At 44.5% G+C, this 19,827-nt stretch overlaps 1 protein-coding gene across 3 annotated transcripts in view; it reads right to left on the minus strand.

Moving 5' to 3' along the window:
* Positions 1–1,668: 1,668 nt before the first annotated feature.
* Positions 1,669–19,827, minus strand: part of PRKN (parkin RBR E3 ubiquitin protein ligase) — a 610,775-nt gene continuing 592,616 nt past the window's right edge. For 2 of the 3 annotated variants that reach the window (XM_083605873.1, XM_083605874.1), the window contains 3 exons: positions 8,792–8,909; positions 7,943–8,387; positions 6,357–7,831 (listed from right to left, as the gene is read on the minus strand). In XM_083605873.1, coding sequence (XP_083461999.1) covers positions 8,278–8,387; positions 8,792–8,909 — 228 coding nt within the window. In that variant the 3' untranslated portion in view covers positions 6,357–7,831; positions 7,943–8,277. Of the gene's footprint in view, positions 2,945–6,222; positions 6,308–6,356; positions 7,832–7,942; positions 8,388–8,791; positions 8,910–19,827 lie in introns of those variants that run through there. The other variant, XM_083605872.1, reaches the window with a different exon arrangement.

The following is a 19,827-nucleotide window of genomic DNA, read 5'->3' on the forward strand; positions in this document are numbered from 1 at the left end:
ATTTTTATGCAGGGGACAAGCAGCCATCAGCTCTTCCCCACTTTGCAGACCCCACACCATTCCCAAGTGCCCTGTAGTCTGCAGCAGTAAAAGAAGAAGAAGGAGATGTTAAGGGGGCAGTAGAGGGAGAAGGAAGATGGGAGAGCTCTGACCTGTGAATGTGAACTCTTCTTTTGTTTACATAATGAAATTTATGATCCAAGCCATTGCTATCTCTGCAAATAGTTTACTTTTACTTTACAGGCTGAACTCTCACACAAACAGAGCAACCCCACGAGATAGCTGATAAGATGACGATACCTAGGTCATCATTTCCTGTGCATTATTTTACAGGTTGTGGAAAACATTTCCCTTTGCATGCACAGGATCAGTATTATGACATGTCATGACTGTGCTTTTTAATTAATGGCAGATAACCATATACAGCAAGCCACCGTTAAAGATGTGCAAGCGTTCCTGACTTCCTCTTCTGTTCCAGCTCCTCGCAAATGTTTGCTTCTAAGAATGAAACATTCTGCCTAAGGCTTAATACTTTGAGGAAGTCTTTAAAACTTATTTTCACAATGGCCCAAAGCCAGAATCTCTTATATCTATGCCCTCTGGCAATAACAATGATTGTTATCTCTCCTTCTCATTTGCTGCATATAGAACAATTGCATTGCAGGAATTAAGGGATGCTGTATAAAAGGCTCAGTGACAGGGCCCTTACTTCACGTGCAGAAGGTCCCAGGTTCAATCCTTGGCATCCCCAGGAAGGGCTCTGGGAAGACGCCCCCCCCAATGAAATCTTAGCGAGCTGCTGCTAGTCGGGGAAGCAACTGAACTATGGGGACTAATCAATGGTCTAACGTATTTGTTTTATTGTTATACTATACACATAAACATCGCAAGGCAGCATGCAAAAAAAGTGTAAAATTGCACTGAAGCATACTTACAGGTAACATACAGAATCACAAGTAGGGAGAGCACTGTTCCACTCAGGTCCTGCTTGCCAGCTTCCCATAGACATCTGGTTGGCCACTCAGAGCACAGGATGTGGGACTCAATGGGCCTTTCACCTGCTCCAGCAAAATTCTTCTTATGCACTCATAAAGCCAGCTTCATATCTGCTTCCTTTCTATGTCATCAAACGTTAGCCAAAACAAGACAACAGCATTGTGTTGGGGCCCAGGCAGACAGATTTTGCAGCAGATTTTCAGAAGGAGCTGCCAGAATCTGTCACAGGGTCCATCTGTTTCTGAATATGCCTACAGCCCTCTCTAGGCGTTGGTATAAGCACTGGCTTAAATAAGTTACAGCACAAGTATATCAGCATTTCGATACCTGCATGGCAGGGACTGGGCCCTCCCCTGCCTTTCCCCAATCCTTGAAGTATGCTGGAGATGGGGGGCAGCAGCAAGAGCTAAATGTACATCATGTGGGCAAAAGATGGTCCAGATGTCTCTAGCCACTGGCACACACCAATGACATCATTGTTTTAGCAGCACTCGGAGGCCTAATAAACTTCTGCATGCCTGACATTTCCCATCCTTTCCCCATGTCTGGATCAATGTGCTCCTTGATCTGGCAGCCCTTCCTATTGGCTTTTTATAAGCCTCAGTAGTATCCCCTCCATAATTCTGTCCCAGAAAAAAGAGTCCAACAGCCAAGTAGTTTTAGCTCTTAAAGTGAGACACAGAAGGAGACCATTGTGAAGAATCAAATACCCATGCTTGGTTGCAGAATGTAAAAGTTTACTTGCATACAAGATGATGAAAAGTCTGACTAATGTTGCTGTTGAATGACAGAAATTAAGGATGAACATCAACTTTATTTTATGATTCTTTGTCATATATTCTCATTGTGTTGATATTAAAAGATAAGGATCTCTGCCTCATTGCCAAAGGGAAGATTCTATTGGTTTCAGTAGGGTGAAAGATTTTATCCTGGATGTGCTCCAGAGACCTTTTATATATGACTCACATCTCGGACTCCCACACTGGGACTTGAGCAGGGCTTCATGTAAGTTGTAATAGAGGGTGAATGCTATTGTCATGGCGATGCACTTGTAGAAATAAAAAGTGTTTATAGCAGACGAGCTTCTAGAATAAGTTGGTACATATATTTATTTTGATCTCATTTCCTATTTTTGCACACAAGCAAGCAAGCAAGCAAGCAAGCAAATTGCCTGGGATTTGTAATAATTATTTTTTAAATAAAAGAAGAGGTAAAACTTCATGTGATTCTCTTATTGTGGGTATAATATATATATTATTGGTACTGGGTATCGTTCATTGAACTATGGGTATTATTTTATATTCCCTGAAACTTCTGGTGTGTTTTAAATGACCTGTAGGTGTTGAATTGATTTAGTTTTGTATTGTAATGCATTATAACTATGGTTAGTGTATGTAATTGTCTGTTCTTTGACCCACTTTCAACACTTTGGACTAGGACTAGGCCTAAGCTGCAAATGTTGACTTTACTTTCCCCTTTAACACACATCATATATGCATGCATCATTCTCATTCTGCCTTATACCCAAAATTCAGCACATAAGAATATTCCAGACTACTGGGCCCAATATATTTTTTCTAGGCTGCATTTACTCTAAGCATAAATACCAGAGATGAATATATGCTGTTGCTATAGGAAACAATGAGAGGTTGAAGAGTTGAAGAGTTGAGAACATATCCCATTGATTTAGCCTTACTGTAGCATTTAAATGGAACATAATCAAATACTGTCTAAAACGGTTAGTAGAGTATTGCTAACTAAAATGTAAAAGTTGAAGTCTGTTTCCTAATGAGAGACATATACCTCTACCCAATCCTCTCTGATCTACCTAATCTTGCTCAATCATAACCATCTTGAAGGAAGAGTAGGATACAAATGTAGAAGAAATCAATCAATACTTGTCACAGCATACTCGTTCCCCTGAAGAGAAGATGGAGGGAGCTAACACCTGAAAGAATGTCAGAGGTAGATGCCTTGACATTAGAAGGACTGCTATCCCCTCTGTAATGTGCTGCAGGAAATGGCACCTTCATTCTCTTTTTGTTACCACTCAGGCACAAGCCTTGAAGAACTGGAGGTTTTGACTAGGCCGCATATTTTACCCAGCCACACCTTAATCGGCCTTGTGCCCAAATTTACAAGAATTAAATACTGCATTGTATATTTCCCTTGTTGTTGTAGGGTTCACATTACACCAAGGACTAATTCAATTTAAAAACATCAATGATTATTGAGAGTTGGCTGTGTTGGTTTCTTCAAGGTTCAATATACTCACCATAATCTGTGTTAGCATGAAGAAATTAATCACTGGAATTCACTAACTGTTATAAAACTTTAAAGTAAGCTACAATTAGAAAACGAATCAGAGATCACAATATTAAGGAAGAATTTTTCTCTTAATTTATGTTAGTGTAATATTGGTGTAATATCCTTTCCCCCACCCCACTGACCTATTTGGTTAAATAAGTTTTGCAGGTTTTTGGAGCACTGACAACAGAGGCACTGACTACAAATTACCATATATGCAAACATTAATGTGAGAGTCCCCAGTGCTGGCCTTTTTTTCTTTTTTGAAAAGCAGCTTTAGGAAGAATTTGAAGCAGAGCAGTGCGGGGATTGAGGGAGAAGAGAAGGTACTTAACTCTTCCCCTTCCTGCCATTTATAAGCTCTAAACAGATTCCCTCCCAAACTGTTTTATGTATGCAGAGTTCAAAATGTGTGTTTGTGTGACATGTTTGTGTGTGCAAGCATCTGAGGGTGATTTGGAGCAGATAATCTGGGTGTGGTGAAAGGATTAAGCACCTTCTCTCTGTTGCTTCCCTGCTCCAATTTCCCTTCTCCTGAAGTTGTTTTTAGCAAAAACAACTCGAACCCAGTGTTCAACCTGTTTACTCATAATGCATAGCTTTGTGACTGAAGCCCACTAGTCTCAAGATGAAGGGCCAGGATGGTAAACATGTATATAGGCAAGCGAAGTGAAAAGATGCAACCTTCTTCCTATTGTGACATTACAACACAAGCAATGTCCTGTATTTATGTGTCTGGTCCCACCATTAGTAGGAATTAATCTAAAAGAAAAATGGATATTACAAAATGTTTCACTTCCCTCTTTAATGATTCAGTTCCTAGCAGGCTGAATCTAAAAATAAAATGTGAGTGATTGCCACATTCACTCTGCTGTTAACATCTCTTCACTCAAAAATGTCTTGGCACTGGACTGCAAATGTAGTTTTTGCACGAAATACGTGCTCCTAAATTTAGACTCTTACAACACAAGTATTTGGAAATATTGGAAGTGCGGGAGTTGGAACTTCTAGCAATTTTCAAAGTGTTAACTTTCTCTTTCTGCAGAGAAAAAAGTTTGAGGAAGTGCAAAGATTACACAACAAAATTATGAAAGAGAGCAGCAACATCGTGCTACTGCAGTTGCTATATGTGGAGAAATGCCACCCTATTTTAGGGCATCACTCCTGTCATTTTAATGCTTAAAACTCCAAAGCCAATGTCAAAATATTGGAAATTAGGGTAAGGATTTTTCTACATTAGTCTGCATTGGGCTCAATGGCAGATACATGTGCAGCAGGACGAAAAGAGAAGCAGGGCCACCTATCATAAATCTATTGAGAAGTGGGGATGGGGGAAAATTTGGTTTCGTTCACATATTTCGGCAAACTTACCTAACTTGCACTTTTTGAAACAGTACACAAACTTAAATGTGAATTTTGTGGAGCTGCCTGCCAAACAAAAAGTGTACAAAAAGTAGGTTACATTCAAAGGTGCATTGTATGGATTGCAAAAATGTGTATGGGTAGCAAAATCGTATTAAAATACACATATTAGGAGAAATGCACACTATGACGATATTTCTTCTTGGAAAAAAAATTTGCAGTCATATGGCAAACTGAAGACTGGAAGAATTAGAAACTCAGAAAAAGATTCATCCATTCCTGCTGAGAAGCCATCATGCTCCTCCTTCAATTAACTGGTGGTTGTCTTTCTATCATGCAGAGGGAGAAAAGGGAAGCAAGGCTACTTCCACCTCTACTTGGAAAATCAGCAACGTTTGTTTCCTTCTCATCTTCTACTGTTTCCATTTCAGCTGGTGATTATAAGAACTCTGTAACTAAGTATTAGTGCCTGAGCATATTTCTTTCCCTTCTCTCTCCCCAATGCCTTTTGCGTTGCAAATTGTAGCTGTTCTGCGAGCTTCTTGCAGCCAAAGCGTAGGGTAAAAATAAAAAATGGAAAACTTGCATGTGGGAAATAGCCAAAACTAATCCAGCACTCAGACAATGCTTCCCTATCCCTCGCCTCACTTCAAACAACTGAGGTACATCATTTGTTCTGATGCAAATCACTGAATGACAAATGATGGATGCTGCCCATTTTCACACACAGCAGAGCTGAATCAGAATAGAAAAGATTTGCTAGGATCTGGCAAATTCCTCTCCAGGGTTGGAAGACTGAGCTGCATACGCCATGCAGCACGTGAGCAAATATAGTCTCTGCCACTATCATAGCATCTATGTATGTAGAATTCTCTACCTCACTGTAGTACTTTTTGGCATTATAGAACAGATGCCATTGCAAGAGGCTAAAGTACTGGGGAAGACTGTCGACCATCTGGATTCCAGAGTAGGTTGGATGGATGTTGACCTCTATATGATATATGAATGAAAAATCTAGGCGTTGCAATTTTTTCCAAAGGAGAATCCATTTGTTCCTTGGTAACACCCCTATTTCTGTAGTCCAAGTGGAAGTCTGCAATAAATGGCTTGCAATAAATGCAATGAAGGTAGGCTTGGTTAAATGAAACAAAGACATTAGATGTTGTAGAGAGCAGACCAATAATTATTTACACCAAATTGTACTGTGTCCACATCTGAATTGTGGAACTACAGAGCAGCTGATTACAGATCCGAAAAGGATGCAGGTATTCATATGATCATCATCATTTGTTCAAGACCAATGATCTAAACAAGACTAACATGTTAAAGATTACTCGCATCATCTGCATAAATACAAAAGTTTCAGGATCTAAGTAATCAAGAAGCACTTTAATGTTGGGCACCTTTTCTAGTAGTCCAACAAGAAGCTCTTAGAGTGTAGTGCTATGCATATGTACTTGGACATATCTCTTGCTATGTTTGCTATAGACTTTACACATTTTCTGTTCTTAGTTCAATGGAGCATCGCATCCCAAAGGAAGCAGTTCAAACACTTACTACATTTTACAGTATTCACTCTGTGTATTCTCCTTGCATCTGTTGAACGGCCTTAAGAATACGAAGTACTTAAACAGAATCCAGCCTGTAGAGATTGAAAAAGTGATGTAATAACATGTTCAGAGAACACCTGGAAAAGTCAACATATGAACTTTATTATTTTCTTTTGATGCTTATCCTAAATTTATTCAGCCAGACATCACAAAGAGAATTGATTTGATTCAGCATGAGAGCAAACTTCTTTGATTGTGCATCTTATTTCTGTGAAAAGTAGATTCGCTGATATGAGGAAGAGGTAGTGTTGGGCTCTGATAATGACATGTACAGAAGCTTATTCCCTAATCCTTTCCCATTCTTTTCTTTGTTTTTTGGCAGTCATAATTTTAGACACCTAATAAGTCAATTTCTTGAAAAAGTGGCTTCCATTTGTCAGAATTTGCTAGTGTGAAGCTATTCATGTTAACAGATTAACTTGATGGAGAAACGCTTGCTAATTTCCACATTTAATCTTTTTGAACCTGCCTTTCCCAAATCTCCCTCCCCTAACTGGGGTCCAAGACTTGAAATAAGTCCAACTAGGGAGGATACTGAGGTGTGGGAAGGGGTCATGGTCTGAAAAACAACAGGTAGAGGAATGGCTAGGAACTCCCCTTCTGCCTGTCACTTTTCTTAATCACCCCCATCCTGCTTGGCAGTCTATATATGAAGACATGGGTCTGCTGCCATCCTGTCTTGTTCCACTCCTAATTTGTTAGGCATCATTCATCACCAACACACAGTATCCAGCAGGTATCAAATTCCTTCTTGGATCAGCCAAACTGTGCCTAAACAAACTCAGACTTTGGTAACTTAAAAGCATTGATCTTTGATTAAAGCAACCACTAAGTTGTTCTTGGCAATTGTAGTACATATTTATGGACTAACTGCCTAGATCCATGTGAGAGATGCTGTGCTGCCCATAGGATGGCTTGTGATCCAGCAGAGGTGTCTGCTAACCTAAGAGGGGAGCCCTTTCCCACTGCAGACCTCATGTCACCTTCCATACTATTCTGGAAGGTCCCCCAATCCCCTGGGACACAGGGGTCTGCAGCAGAGAAGGGAATTTGTAGGAAATCATTTGCCCACCTCCTTTATCAGCAAATGCCTCTGTCAGATAAAAAAAGAAGAGAACATTCCATGAGCAAGACAGCAACAGTGGATTTTGACTGCACATACAACATGTTTAAAACACAATGTTTTAAAACATGAGCTTAACTTCCATGGAGGCCTGTCAGAAAATGAATTACAATTCCAAATATTGCTCATGTAATACTGTATGTCTAACTACTGTTTGCCAAGCAGAGCACCTGAGGTGGAAATTATCAGTGCCACATGACTTTAATAGATGTTGACATGGAAACATAGTGTATGAAAGTGGAATTAATATACAGTATTAGGTGACATCATAGAATATGCTGAAAATGCAGATGTTATAGGAAATCATGCTCTCCATAAGGCATAAGTCTTTATCAAGTGTGGCCAATAAAATACTTAAAGTGATCCAGTCTTAGATCAAAGAACAAATCCATTAAAGAGATAAACAGACACTGGTAACACTACCCATTTTCATCTTTTCATCTTTAGTCTTCATTTCTGTAAAATGGGTACAAAACCGAGCCCTCTTCAACAGTGGTGATAATATTCTGGCTTATAGCAGAGCTTTCTTCACCAAAGGAGGAACCAAAGGAGGAACACCACTAGGGGGTGTTGGTGGAACAAGGGGTAATGTACCAGAACAAATGAAAGCATGAGCCCTCTAAATTTTACGTGTCATCATTAATTTAGGAAGCATAAGGGCCATCTGAACAAACAACTGTTCATTTACCTACATATCCGAGCTAATAAATAGGTGTTTTTATTAAGTGAATTCCTTAATCTGGGACTAATGAGGAATTCACTCCCTGAGCAAGGAGTTCAGGATTTGACCCTGGTAGAAGGAGCTGTGCTTGTGGGTCTACATTCTCGAGTACCAGCATATTGTCATATGTGCTGTTTTTTTGCAGTGTTGTTTGGTGATCAGTCAAACCAATGATCGCCCATGCAAGTCCTGTTCCACTCTAGGCTACAGTTCCAACACCACTCAAATCTGCACTGAGGCCGAGGACACTTCATATGCATGCATCCACCTAGAAGAAAAACCAAAACAGAAAATAAGAAATTGCAAATGAGTTCATAGGCAAAAGTGGATGGATGACAAAAAATAAAAATAATGGGCATATAATGTTTAGAATTTACTATGCTTGACGGTGTGGCTTGGGAGAGAGGGTCCAGGCAGTGGCGTAGCGTGGGGGGTGCAGGGGGTGCCGGCCGCACCGGGCGCAACATCTGGGGTTAGGGCAAATCCATGGGTTAGGGGGTGCAAATTACTTGCCTTGCCCCGGGTGCTGACAACCCACGCTACGCCACTGGGTCCAGGGAGAGACCAAGGGCCTAATAGAAAGGCTTTTGTGTGACATTTTGCCCCTGGGCCTGAGGTCCCCCCCCCCCCGAGCTGTATTGATCAGTATTGAATACTGATCAATAAACTTACCATCCTTTTCCACTGGAACATGACACTTAGGGCATGGCTTTGTTGTTCTTTTGATTGTTTCTTTGGACGCCTCTTCCCATCGAGCCTGTAGGGCTGCATGTTCATCAACTCCATATCCCTGTAAAGGGGGAAAAAGATGAACAGAATGCTGCTCAAGCAGAAAATAGGACACGTGGCTGTTTCTTTCAGTTTGATCCTCCTATGCAGATAATGAGGAGGGCGGATATTACTTCCACCTGACCAGAGAAGACGTTTCCAGAGAAGCAGCCCTGTTAATCTCTTGCCACAAAGCCAACATAGAGTCTTGTAACACACTGAATTCTCTCTGTAAGGAAGATGTGAAGAAAGCTCTGCTATAAGCCAGAATATCATCACCACTGTTGAAGAGGGCTTGGTTTTGTACCCATTTTACAGAAATGAAGACTAAAGATGAAAAGAACATCAAGATAAATCTATCAGATAAATCTATGGTCCTCCTTTCCATCTGTTGACTATGCCTGGTTCATATGTATCTGGGCTGGTGACTGGCTTCAAGTCATTTGCCTAATCAAGAAGAGAAGCATCAGGTAAACTGGGTGTTTTCAGCTCCAAAGTGATGCTGTATCCATGATGGAAGGGACAGGGGCCTGCACCCCACAAAGTCCATCACTAGCCCATATCTGAAGCAGTCAATTGAACCAAATCACACAGTTAAACAGTTTCCTTCTACCTCTCCTTCATTAGATAGATAGATAAATAGATAGATGGGGGGGGGATATATTGATGAAAATTAACCAGTGTTAGAAAGATAGAATTGTGGAGTTGGAAGGGACCCAAGGGTCATCTAGCCCAACCCCTGCAATGCAGGAAAATGCAGGTGGCCCAAAAGGGGATCAAAACGTGCAAAATGGTGTTATCAGCACCATGGTTACAACTGAGCTAACTGACATTGACATAACCTTGTACTAAGTTCCCCTCTTTCCTTGACATCTTCCTCCTCTTCTCCAGTATGACAGATTTATTCTTTTATGCTGTTTCTCCCAGTGACATTTCATTATGCCATGTTATTCCCCCTATAATAACATCAACCAAGCTGCAAGCACACAGAAATCATTTGCATCACTTCTGAATACCAAAGCGCTTGACATTTATGTATTTAGTAACTTGATAAATGGTATTGCATGACTGGGTATTATTATCTTAGCAAAACAAATCAGCCCAGCATATATATTCACCATCTTCCAGGAATCACCACAATTAACTTGTTTTGGGAAAGCTCATCGCAAAATCCCACACTGAAGCCAAATTATGAAATTGTGACTACCAGTTATGCATTGTTATATGATTATAGGAAACCATCACCTATGTGTAAAAGACCGGCCTTCTCAATCATGCATACCTGCAGCAAAAACAGATTAGACAGCTGTTGTTCAGCAAGCATGAAGCATCGCTTGGTCAGCAATGACTATAATAGTTATGAACTTCTTGCCATCTTCTGGTGATGGCAAGAACTGCAGGCTGAAAGCAATTCTTGATGATCATGCTCTCTTCATCAACCTGTTTTGCAGATCTTTTCATTTTGCCATCAGGACATGCTTTGGAATGATTAACAGAACCTTCTGCCTTTCCCTAGCCTGCTTTTACATGAAGGAGAAATGATTCACACTACAGTAAAATAAATGTTACGAGATTTGAAAGGGAAATATTTAGCATCTGTGCCAGAAAGTTACTAGAACAACTAAGGATGCTTCCAGAGAACTTGTTTATAGAGTTTTCATCCTGACTCGCTTGCATAAAGTTTGTGGGTAGGTTATATGAAGCAAATGTTACTTGAAACTTTGCAGTACATTTCCTCATCACTTTCCTTTATTGCAAAAAGTACAGGGGGGGGGGCGGGGAGCTGGTTTGTTTCACAAGAACAATCAGCTTTACTTGTGGAACCTGAATTTTCCAGTATGTGACTGAATTTCACCCCCCAAAAAATCATGGGTCTGGAAGTGCATAAATAGCAGAAACCCTAAGCCCACTTTGGGTGACGTCCTATTTATCATCGTGTTAGGAACATCTGATCTTGACCTAAGAATGTGGCTACATTAAAAACATCATTTTTTGAACTTCTTCAAATGTATGTGGGGTAATCTAGTAGAATAAGGAGCACCCCCACTTCCTCACTTGTGTTGTCCCTCTTTGGCTTCCACTCATGTGAGGAAAAACGAGAAAGGCAGGTCAAATCCTGTGTACATTGGCCCAACTACATTAAGCCAAAGCTCCATCAAGTCTAGTGTCCTGTTAGACAGTGGTGAGGCAGATGTTCATGGGAAGACTTTCTTTTCCAACTATGATTGCTGATTTGATTTAACTGATGAAACACACCTCTGTCAGCTGGTTCTTGGCCTGAGTGTACACAGGATTTGTCCTGCCCCTCTTGTCTTTCTTCACACAAATGAGTGGAACCCAAAGAATGACTGTACGAGTGAGGAAGTGGAGGTGTTTTCTTCTTCTACTGGATTACCCCACATACATTTGAAGAAGTTCACAAAACAACTGTTTTCACAATAGGATAGGAGAGCAAATACTGCAAACAGTCCGTTTTACACACCTTTGCAACTAGTGCCAAATTATGATGCCATCTCTTGAAGAAGCTTGAAATATACGTGCAGGTAAGCATAGAATAGAAAAATACTTGGCAATGCTAGGGTAGTTAGCTTCTAGCAGGCACTGGGCATATATCACCTAACACAAAATACTTCCTAAGTGGAATCAAAATGGCAGATAAGAGTCAAACTGTCAAAAAATAACATTGTAAAATTTTAAGACAGAAGGCACGAAAACAGTTTGGTTGCATTTAATAAATCCTTGGATCACTTCAATTCCTGTAAGGAGTATGAGAGGCTTCAAATTTTTTTTCTTTAGCTCACATGTGTTCTCTTTAGTAACACAGTGCCACCATGTGGTAAAATACTACGAGTGCACCAAAGAAAAGCGAAAAAGCCCTCAACTGAGAGAAAAGTCACTGAAGGATTAAATCTCTCTCTCTTTCAGTGCACAGTGGTACCTCGGGTTACATACGCTTCAGGTTACAGATGCTTCAGGTTACAGACTCCACTAACCCAGAAATAGTACCTTGGGTTAAGAACTTTGCTCAGGATGAGAACAGAAATCATGCTCTGGCGGCAGGAGGCCCCATTAGCTAAAGTGGTGCTTCAGGTTAAGAACAGTTTCAGGTTAAGAACGGACCTCCGGAACGAATTAAGTACTTAACCTGAGGTACCACTGTATTTGTTGTTGTTTAGTCATTTAGTCGTGTCTGACTCTTCGTGACCCCTTGGACCAGAGCACGCCAGGCACTCCTGTCTTCCACGGCCTCCCGCAGTTTGGTCAAACTCATGCTGGTAGCTTCGAGAACACTGGCCAACCATCTCGTCCTCTATCGTCCCCTTCTCCTTGTGCCCTCTATCTTTCCCAACACCAGGGTCTTTTCCAGGGAGTCTTCTCTTCTCATGAGGTGGCCAAAGTATTGGAGCCTCAGCTTCAGGATCTGTCCTTCCAGTGAGCACTCAGGGCTGATTTCCTTCAGAATGGATAGGTTTGATCTTCTTGCAGTCCATGGGACTCTCAAGAGTCTCCTCCAGCACCATAATTCAAAAGCATCAATTCTTCGGCGATCAGCCTTCTTTATGGTCCAGCTCTCACTTCCATACATCACTACTGGGAAAACCATAGATTTAACTATATGGGCCTTTGTTGGCAAGGTGATGTCTCTGCTTTTAAGATGCTGCTTTCAGTGTATACATGATGGAAACTCTCTTTTGCTGTGTCACGAGAAGTATGTGCACGATTACAATAAACATTACATTTCTAGAGGGGTAGCCACATTAGTCTTCAGCAGCAATAGTAAAAAGTAATACTACGGGTCACCAACATTTTTGGACCAGTAGGCACATTTGAATATCAAGAACGTGCTGTGGGATCCAGTCACAAAATTGCTACCCGGGGAGCATAGCATAATACAACATGGCTGCTATGGGAGCAGCCATAACTGAAAATGAGAGAGAGGGTACAGTCATTGCTCCCCCAACCCAGACGACATTAGGTTTACCATGGGAAGTCTGCTATGTCCTCCTGGCCTTGATTGTGGAGCTCACACAATATTGTTCTATCTCTCTCACACAGTGATGCTGCTGCTGTCTAATAACAACAGGGAGCATTCTCCAGTAACAGGAAAAATATACAAGGTAGCCACACACTCACTCTCATGCACAGGCTCATTGCAAATATATAGTTCACAGAAACACATGCCCCTCCCTCCCTCCCACACATCTCTCTCCCCCTCTCTCTGCCCAAGTGCATCTCTTCCTCTCTCCCAGACCTCATCAGCCTGCCCATGAGGTGAGGTGAGGCAGTTGCCTCAGGGCAGCAGGAGCTGGAAATCTGGGAGGGGCAGCACATCTAGTCTCCTTGCAGTGTGCCGTATGCTTGTTGGTATCCTCATCTTGTGTCTCTGCTGCACATTATTATCTGTTTTGCCTCTACCACTAAAATGTCCTGGGCCAGCCCTATACTAACAAGACAGTCAAGGAAAACTTGCAGAAATCAAAGCTATCTTTGTCACCATGCTACATCAGGTGGCAACTGGCATTGCCCAACTTTAAACAAATCATATATTTATTTGCCTCCTAGCTGTGGCTTTTTGGAGGAATCAGCACACACAATGCGTTATTGTTTTCTTATAGCAACCTTCTCTAGGTCCCTACGCAAGTAGTTCATAACTACCCATCCTCTGCAGTCCTGTACATCCAACACAACAAACATTGATCAATCACAACACACACGTAGCAACCTGCCTTGTACTGGGTTAGACCTTGAGCCCATTCGCACCTTGTCATTTACTGAATGGCAGTAGCTCCTCAATGTTTCAGACAAAGTTTTTGTTTTTACTAGTCTCATATGGAAATGCCAGGGATTCAGCTTGACACATTTTGTAAGTAAAGCACAAGCTCTGCCACTGAGCTACGGCCCCACTTTATGGTAGTTGGCCAAAAAGTAAATGCCATTTTTGGAAACAGAGGGTCTGTATATACTGTACATACTGCTTGGGGAAAAAACCCTCATGTTACCTGTCAGGGAACTGTCATCTGAGACGAAGGAGGTGAAAGGGCTCATGGAGGGTGAGAGAGACCACTCAGCGGAGGAGGGGACCAGCAGGGGGAGAAGTGGAGTTCCAAGGGAAAGTGAGTCGGAGGGAGGGCTCAAAGACACTTCAAGCGAGAACAGTGGGGAGGTTTCAGGACCTCCCGTAGGGACACCCACTCCTCGGCGGAAACTGTCACGCCGAGAGTCCAGAAGACGCGTTTCCGTTAAGGAGCTTTTATGCTGGAAGAAGTTCCGTAAACGCCCACTGTCCGATTCTACGAGCGATTGATGGAGCCATGCTTAAGGAGCTCCATCACAGACAGAGGTTTGGGAACTTAGCCAAACTCTGAGGGATCAGGATTTTACGCACAAGCAGCTCACCATCCCATCACAGCAATCGGACAGTCCCTGAAAGCAGCTTGTGCAGAGAGGCATCATGAGCAACCCAGCCGGAGCCGGAGGAGCAGCAGGAGCTGGAGAAAGTCCAAGTCTGGAAGAAAGGTACAGAGTGTTGGAACTCCAGCTAGCAATGCAAACGGCGAGGCTAGAAGAAAGGAGGGCGCAGGATGCAGAAAAGGCAAAAGGCGCTACACTAGCAAGAAAGATGCCAGGAATGGTGCAGAAGTTTGGGGGGGACCCCAGGAACTACCAAGCCTTTAGGACAGAGATGCAGTATGCTCTCGAACTGCAGTTTAACGACTTTCCCGATGAGGCATCGCGAGTGGCGTTTGTGATTGGCCATCTCGAAGGAGGGGCGAGAGACTGGGTCAGGCCCCTGATGGCAGGGAATAGTGACATGCTGAAGGACGCGAGGAAGTTTTTTCGCGCCATGGATTTGATGTTTTCCAGCGAGATTGAACAGGGACTGGTGCGCAGACAATTGATGGCTTGCAAACAGGGGAGCCGATCGGTTCGTGAGTACTGGACTGAGTTTACAATGTTGATACATAAATTGGGGTGGGACCTATCGGCGGAACCCATTCAAATGCTCTTTGAAGAGGGGCTTTCTTCGGCGGTGAAAGACGAACTTTCCGGGGCGCCCAGGGCGGAGTCTATGGACCAGCTGACCAAATCAGCGCTGACCATTGGAGCGCGCCAGGAGGCAAGAGCCTTGGAGAAGCGGGAGGGGAAAGGAGAGCGTTGGAGGGATTTCCGCATTCCAGAGATTCCAGAACCAAGTTTCCCGCCCGGAGAGCCGATGGAGGTTGGAACAGCGCGCGCGCGCGCAGTTTCAAATCCCAGTGAAGGGAGGAAGAAGGAGGGAAAGAGCGCCAAGAAATGTTATCTCTGCCAGCAGCCAGGTCACTTTGCCAGAGTCTGCCCGCAAAGAAAGGAATGGCAAGGGATGGCGGGAGCTGTTGGGGGGAAGGAGGAGGAAGTCCAGGAGCCAGTAAAAGCCAACGCCTGTCTGCCACTGTCAGGGCACTGCAGACAGGCCAAGGAGCAGTAAAAGTGCCCACTCCGGAACCTCCAAGACCAGCCCTAGTAATAGAGGTGTGGCTAGAGCTGGCAAACGGATACCCACTGAAGACCAAGGCGCTGTTGGACTCAGGCAGCTCCTGTTATTTTATGAACAAGGAGTTTGCAGCTGAACACCAGATACAGACACTCCCTTTAAGCAACCCCCTGCAGGTCACCACGATCGATGGGAGGGAGCTGTTGGGGGGAGAAGTTAGCCTACAGACCGTCCCAATGGTTATGAGGGTGGCGAGGCACACCGAAAGGATAGCGTTCAATGTAGCCACCCTGGGAGGGGCGCCAGTCATTTTGGGAATGAGCTGGCTAGCGTTGCATGACCCGCTGGTGGGCTGGCATCAGAGAGTGGTCTCCTTTGGGTCAGCACATTGCCTGGAACACTGCAAAGAGGGGAAGGTGCCAGAAGGGGCAAAAGCCTCCCTAGCAGGGACGGAAGTGGCGGACAAAGGGAGGGTGCCCAAACAATACGCTGACCTGAGCAAGGTCTTCAGCGAAAGGGAAGCAGATAAACTACCACCGCATAGAGACTTTGACTGCCAAATTAACCTGGTCCCTGGGGCCCAGCTCCCCGTGGGCAAGCTGTACGCCATGTCAGACAGGGAAATGCAGGAGTTGAGGGAGTTTATTGACAAAAACCTGAAGAGAGGTTTCATCAGAGAGTCCAGAGCGGTGGGGGGCAGCCCAGTGTTTTTTGTGGACAAAAAAAACACGGATAAACCGAGATTGGTCGTGGACTACCGGCGGTTGAATGCCGTGTCAGAACCAGTGACTTTCCCCATGCCCAGGATTGATGACATTTTGACCAGGGTGAGGAAGGGAAAGATATTCACGAAACTGGACCTGAGAGGAGCTTACAACCTGATACGAATAAAGAAGGGGGACGAATGGAAGACAACGATGTTCACCCCCCTAGGGGCTTTCGAATATCTCGTTATGCCCTTTGGATTACAAGCAGGCTCCGCCTGTTTTCAATCGCTCATGAACCATGTACTGGGACCTTTGCTCTACAAGAATTGCGTGGCCTTCCTCGATGACGTGCTGATATATTCAGAGAATGAGGAGCAGCATGTAAAGGATGTCAGGGAAGTGCTGAGCCAGCTGCAAGCAAACCAGTTGTGGGTGAAATTGGAGAAGTGTCAGTTCCACACCAAGGAGGTGGAATTCCTGGGGTACCGCTTATCAGACAAGGGATTAGCCATGGATCCAGGCAAGGTCCAGGCGGTGCTGGAATGGAAGACACCGAAAACGAAAAAAGATGTGCAAAGGTTCTTAGGGTTTGGGAACTTTTACCGTAAATTCATCAAGAACTTTGCCCACTTAACGGCTCCCATCACGGACTGTCTAAGCAGCAAGAAGAAATTCGTTTGGACGGCGGAGGCGGAGCACGCTTTTGAGGAATTGAAAAAGGCATTCGCTTCGGAAGAACAGCTCCTGCATGTGGATTTACAAAAACCCATGAGAGTGGAAACTGATGCCTCAGACCGGGCGGTGGGGGCGGTGCTGCTTCAGCCAGGGAGCAATAAGTCGGAATGGAGACCGTGTGCCTTCTTTTCGCGTAAGCTGAACAAATCCGAGAGGAACTACACGGTATATGACCGAGAACTACTCGCCATTCACGAAGCGTTCCGGAGATGGAGACACTTACTAATTGGCGCACAGCATAAGGTGCAAGTGTGTACGGACCACAAGAATTTGGAGTATTGGAGAACGGCACGAGTGCTCAACCAACGACAAGTGAGATGGGCCCAGGAGTTCTCCAAATTCCATTTTGAAATCTGCTATGTGCCAGGTCCAGAAAACATCAGAGCGGACGCTCTCTCTCGCAAACCTGAATATTTGGAGGGGGAGGGAGCGCCAGAAGAGAGACATATTATCCCAGAGGACCACTGGGTGTGTGGTGCGGCCTGGGTGGGGCAAAGAGAACTGGTAGAGGGAACGGTAAATGATGAGTACGCCCAGGAGAAGCTCAGAGGTTTAAGGAGAGAGGGAGAAGACCCCGGAGGTTTTGAAGAAAGAAACGGGGCATTGTATTACAAAGGGGCGCTATATATACCCGAAGGGGAATTGAGGGGGAGAGTACTCAAACAGCTGCACGACAATCCCACAGCGGGGCATTTTGGGCAACACAAGACCATGTGGTTGGTGACCAGGGAGTTTTGGTGGCCCAAGGTGAGGGAGGATGTACGGGAGTATGTGAGAAGGTGTGACCAATGCCAGAGAGCCAAAGGAGAAAGGCGGGCACCAGCGGGGTTATTAGAACCGTTACCCACACCAGAACGACCGTGGGAGGCGGTGTCGATAGATTTTATGACTGATCTGCCCAAATCCCAGGGGAAAACCGCCATACTAGTCGTAGTAGACCTGTTAACTAAGATGGGTCACTTTGTAGCTTGCTCACATGCAGTCACGGCGGAAGAGACAGCGAAATTGTTTGTAGAACATATTTTTAGGCTGCATGGCGCCCCCTTGAGGGTGGTTTCCGACAGAGGGAAACAGTTCACGTCCAGATTCTGGAGGAAGCTTATGAGCTTGTTGCACGTAGAGGTCAACTTTTCGACTGCCAGGCACCCTGAGACCAATGGGCAGGCGGAGAGGGCAAACGGTATCCTTCAACCATACCTGAGGTGTTATGTCAATGACAGAGAAAACGATTGGGTCGAAAAGTTGGCACTAGCGGAATTTGCTTACAATAATGCAGAGAATGTGTCCACCGGGATGAGCCCCTTTTTAGCTAATTATGGGTGCCACCCCAGGGCGTTTCCAGGGGAAGGAGGAGAGAGATGGAGTGTTCCGGCCGCAGAACTTTTTGTAGAAGAAATGGAAGCGATCCATCGTCAACTCCAACACAACTTAGAAAGGGCCAAAGAAGAATATAAGAGGCAGGCAGACAAGAGCAGAAGGGAAGGCGAAACAATTAGGGTGGGGAGTCGGGTCTGGCTATCAACCCAAGGATTGCCGTTCAAGGGGGGTTGCAAGAAATTGAGACCCAAAAGATTGGGACCATTTGAGGTCATCCAACAGGTCAACCCAGTGGCTTTCAGACTCCGGTTACCGAACCACATGAAACTGCACCCGGTATTCCACAGGTCATTACTGTCACCATACAGGGGGGAAGATGAAGGGGTATCCACACGGGGGCCAGCCATAGAAGAAAGGGAAAGCCGCAACTATGTGGCGGAAATCATCGACTCCAGGTGGAAGGGTAATCAGGTGGAGTATTTGGTCGCGTGGAAAGGGGAACCGGAGTCGGAAAACACCTGGGTGAAGGCAGAGGAGGTCCATGACGAGATCTTGATCGAAACGTTCCACCAAAGGTTCCCCAGGAAACCTCAGCCAGTAGCGAGGTTCCGGAGGGAGTACTTTGGCACCACCGACGATGAGGAGGAACTGGAGGGATTCAGGGAATCGGAGTTGGAAGGAGGTACAGACTCCGAGGAGGAGGAGTACTTGGAAACCGGAAACAGCAAAAGGTGGAGGGAAGTGTTCGAAACTTCGGAAGATGAGGGAGGTTCCTTCAGGGGTTTTGCTCCCTCGCCTTCCGCAGAGGAGGGGAGGGAAGGGGGTGAAGGGGGCCCTGGAGGGGAGGTGGATGTCAGGGAACTGTCATCTGAGACGAAGGAGGTGAAAGGGCTCATGGAGGGTGAGAGAGACCACTCAGCGGAGGAGGGGACCAGCAGGGGGAGAAGTGGAGTTCCAAGGGAAAGTGAGTCGGAGGGAGGGCTCAAAGACACTTCAAGCGAGAACAGTGGGGAGGTTTCAGGACCTCCCGTAGGGACACCCACTCCTCGGCGGAAACTGTCACGCCGAGAGTCCAGAAGACGCGTTTCCGTTAAGGAGCTTTTATGCTGGAAGAAGTTCCGTAAACGCCCACTGTCCGATTCTACGAGCGATTGATGGAGCCATGCTTAAGGAGCTCCATCACAGACAGAGGTTTGGGAACTTAGCCAAACTCTGAGGGATCAGGATTTTACGCACAAGCAGCTCACCATCCCATCACATTACCTTTTTAGTACAGATAGGGAAGTATTGATATCTGAGATGGACTTATTAACATATATTTTGGCATATAATGCCTACTTTTGATCCTCTGATTTCACAAGGACGAATTCACACAAGAACAGAGGGAAATCCCCTACTCCCACAACTATAAGCACAACCACAGATTGCTGAGATGTGGGTGAAAGTGTTGGGCCCATATTGCTGAACTATTTAAGTGTGTTCAGCTTCAAGATCACATTACTGTTGCAGCAACAAATAAAAGTGAATTTCTCAGTATTCTACTGCCAAAAAGTTGAACTTTAAAGAACTTCCATTTCATTAGGATTAATATATAAATTGGCTTGCTGCTTTACCCCATCATGCTGTATCTCCATGTTTATGGCTTTTTAATGGGTCTTGACATTATCTCAGCATAATTGTATTGAAATAATCTTACCCACAGTTTGGCA

Source organism: Podarcis filfolensis (assembly GCF_964270895.1).
Source record: "Podarcis filfolensis genome assembly, chromosome: 3".
NCBI lineage: Eukaryota > Metazoa > Chordata > Lepidosauria > Squamata > Lacertidae > Podarcis > Podarcis filfolensis.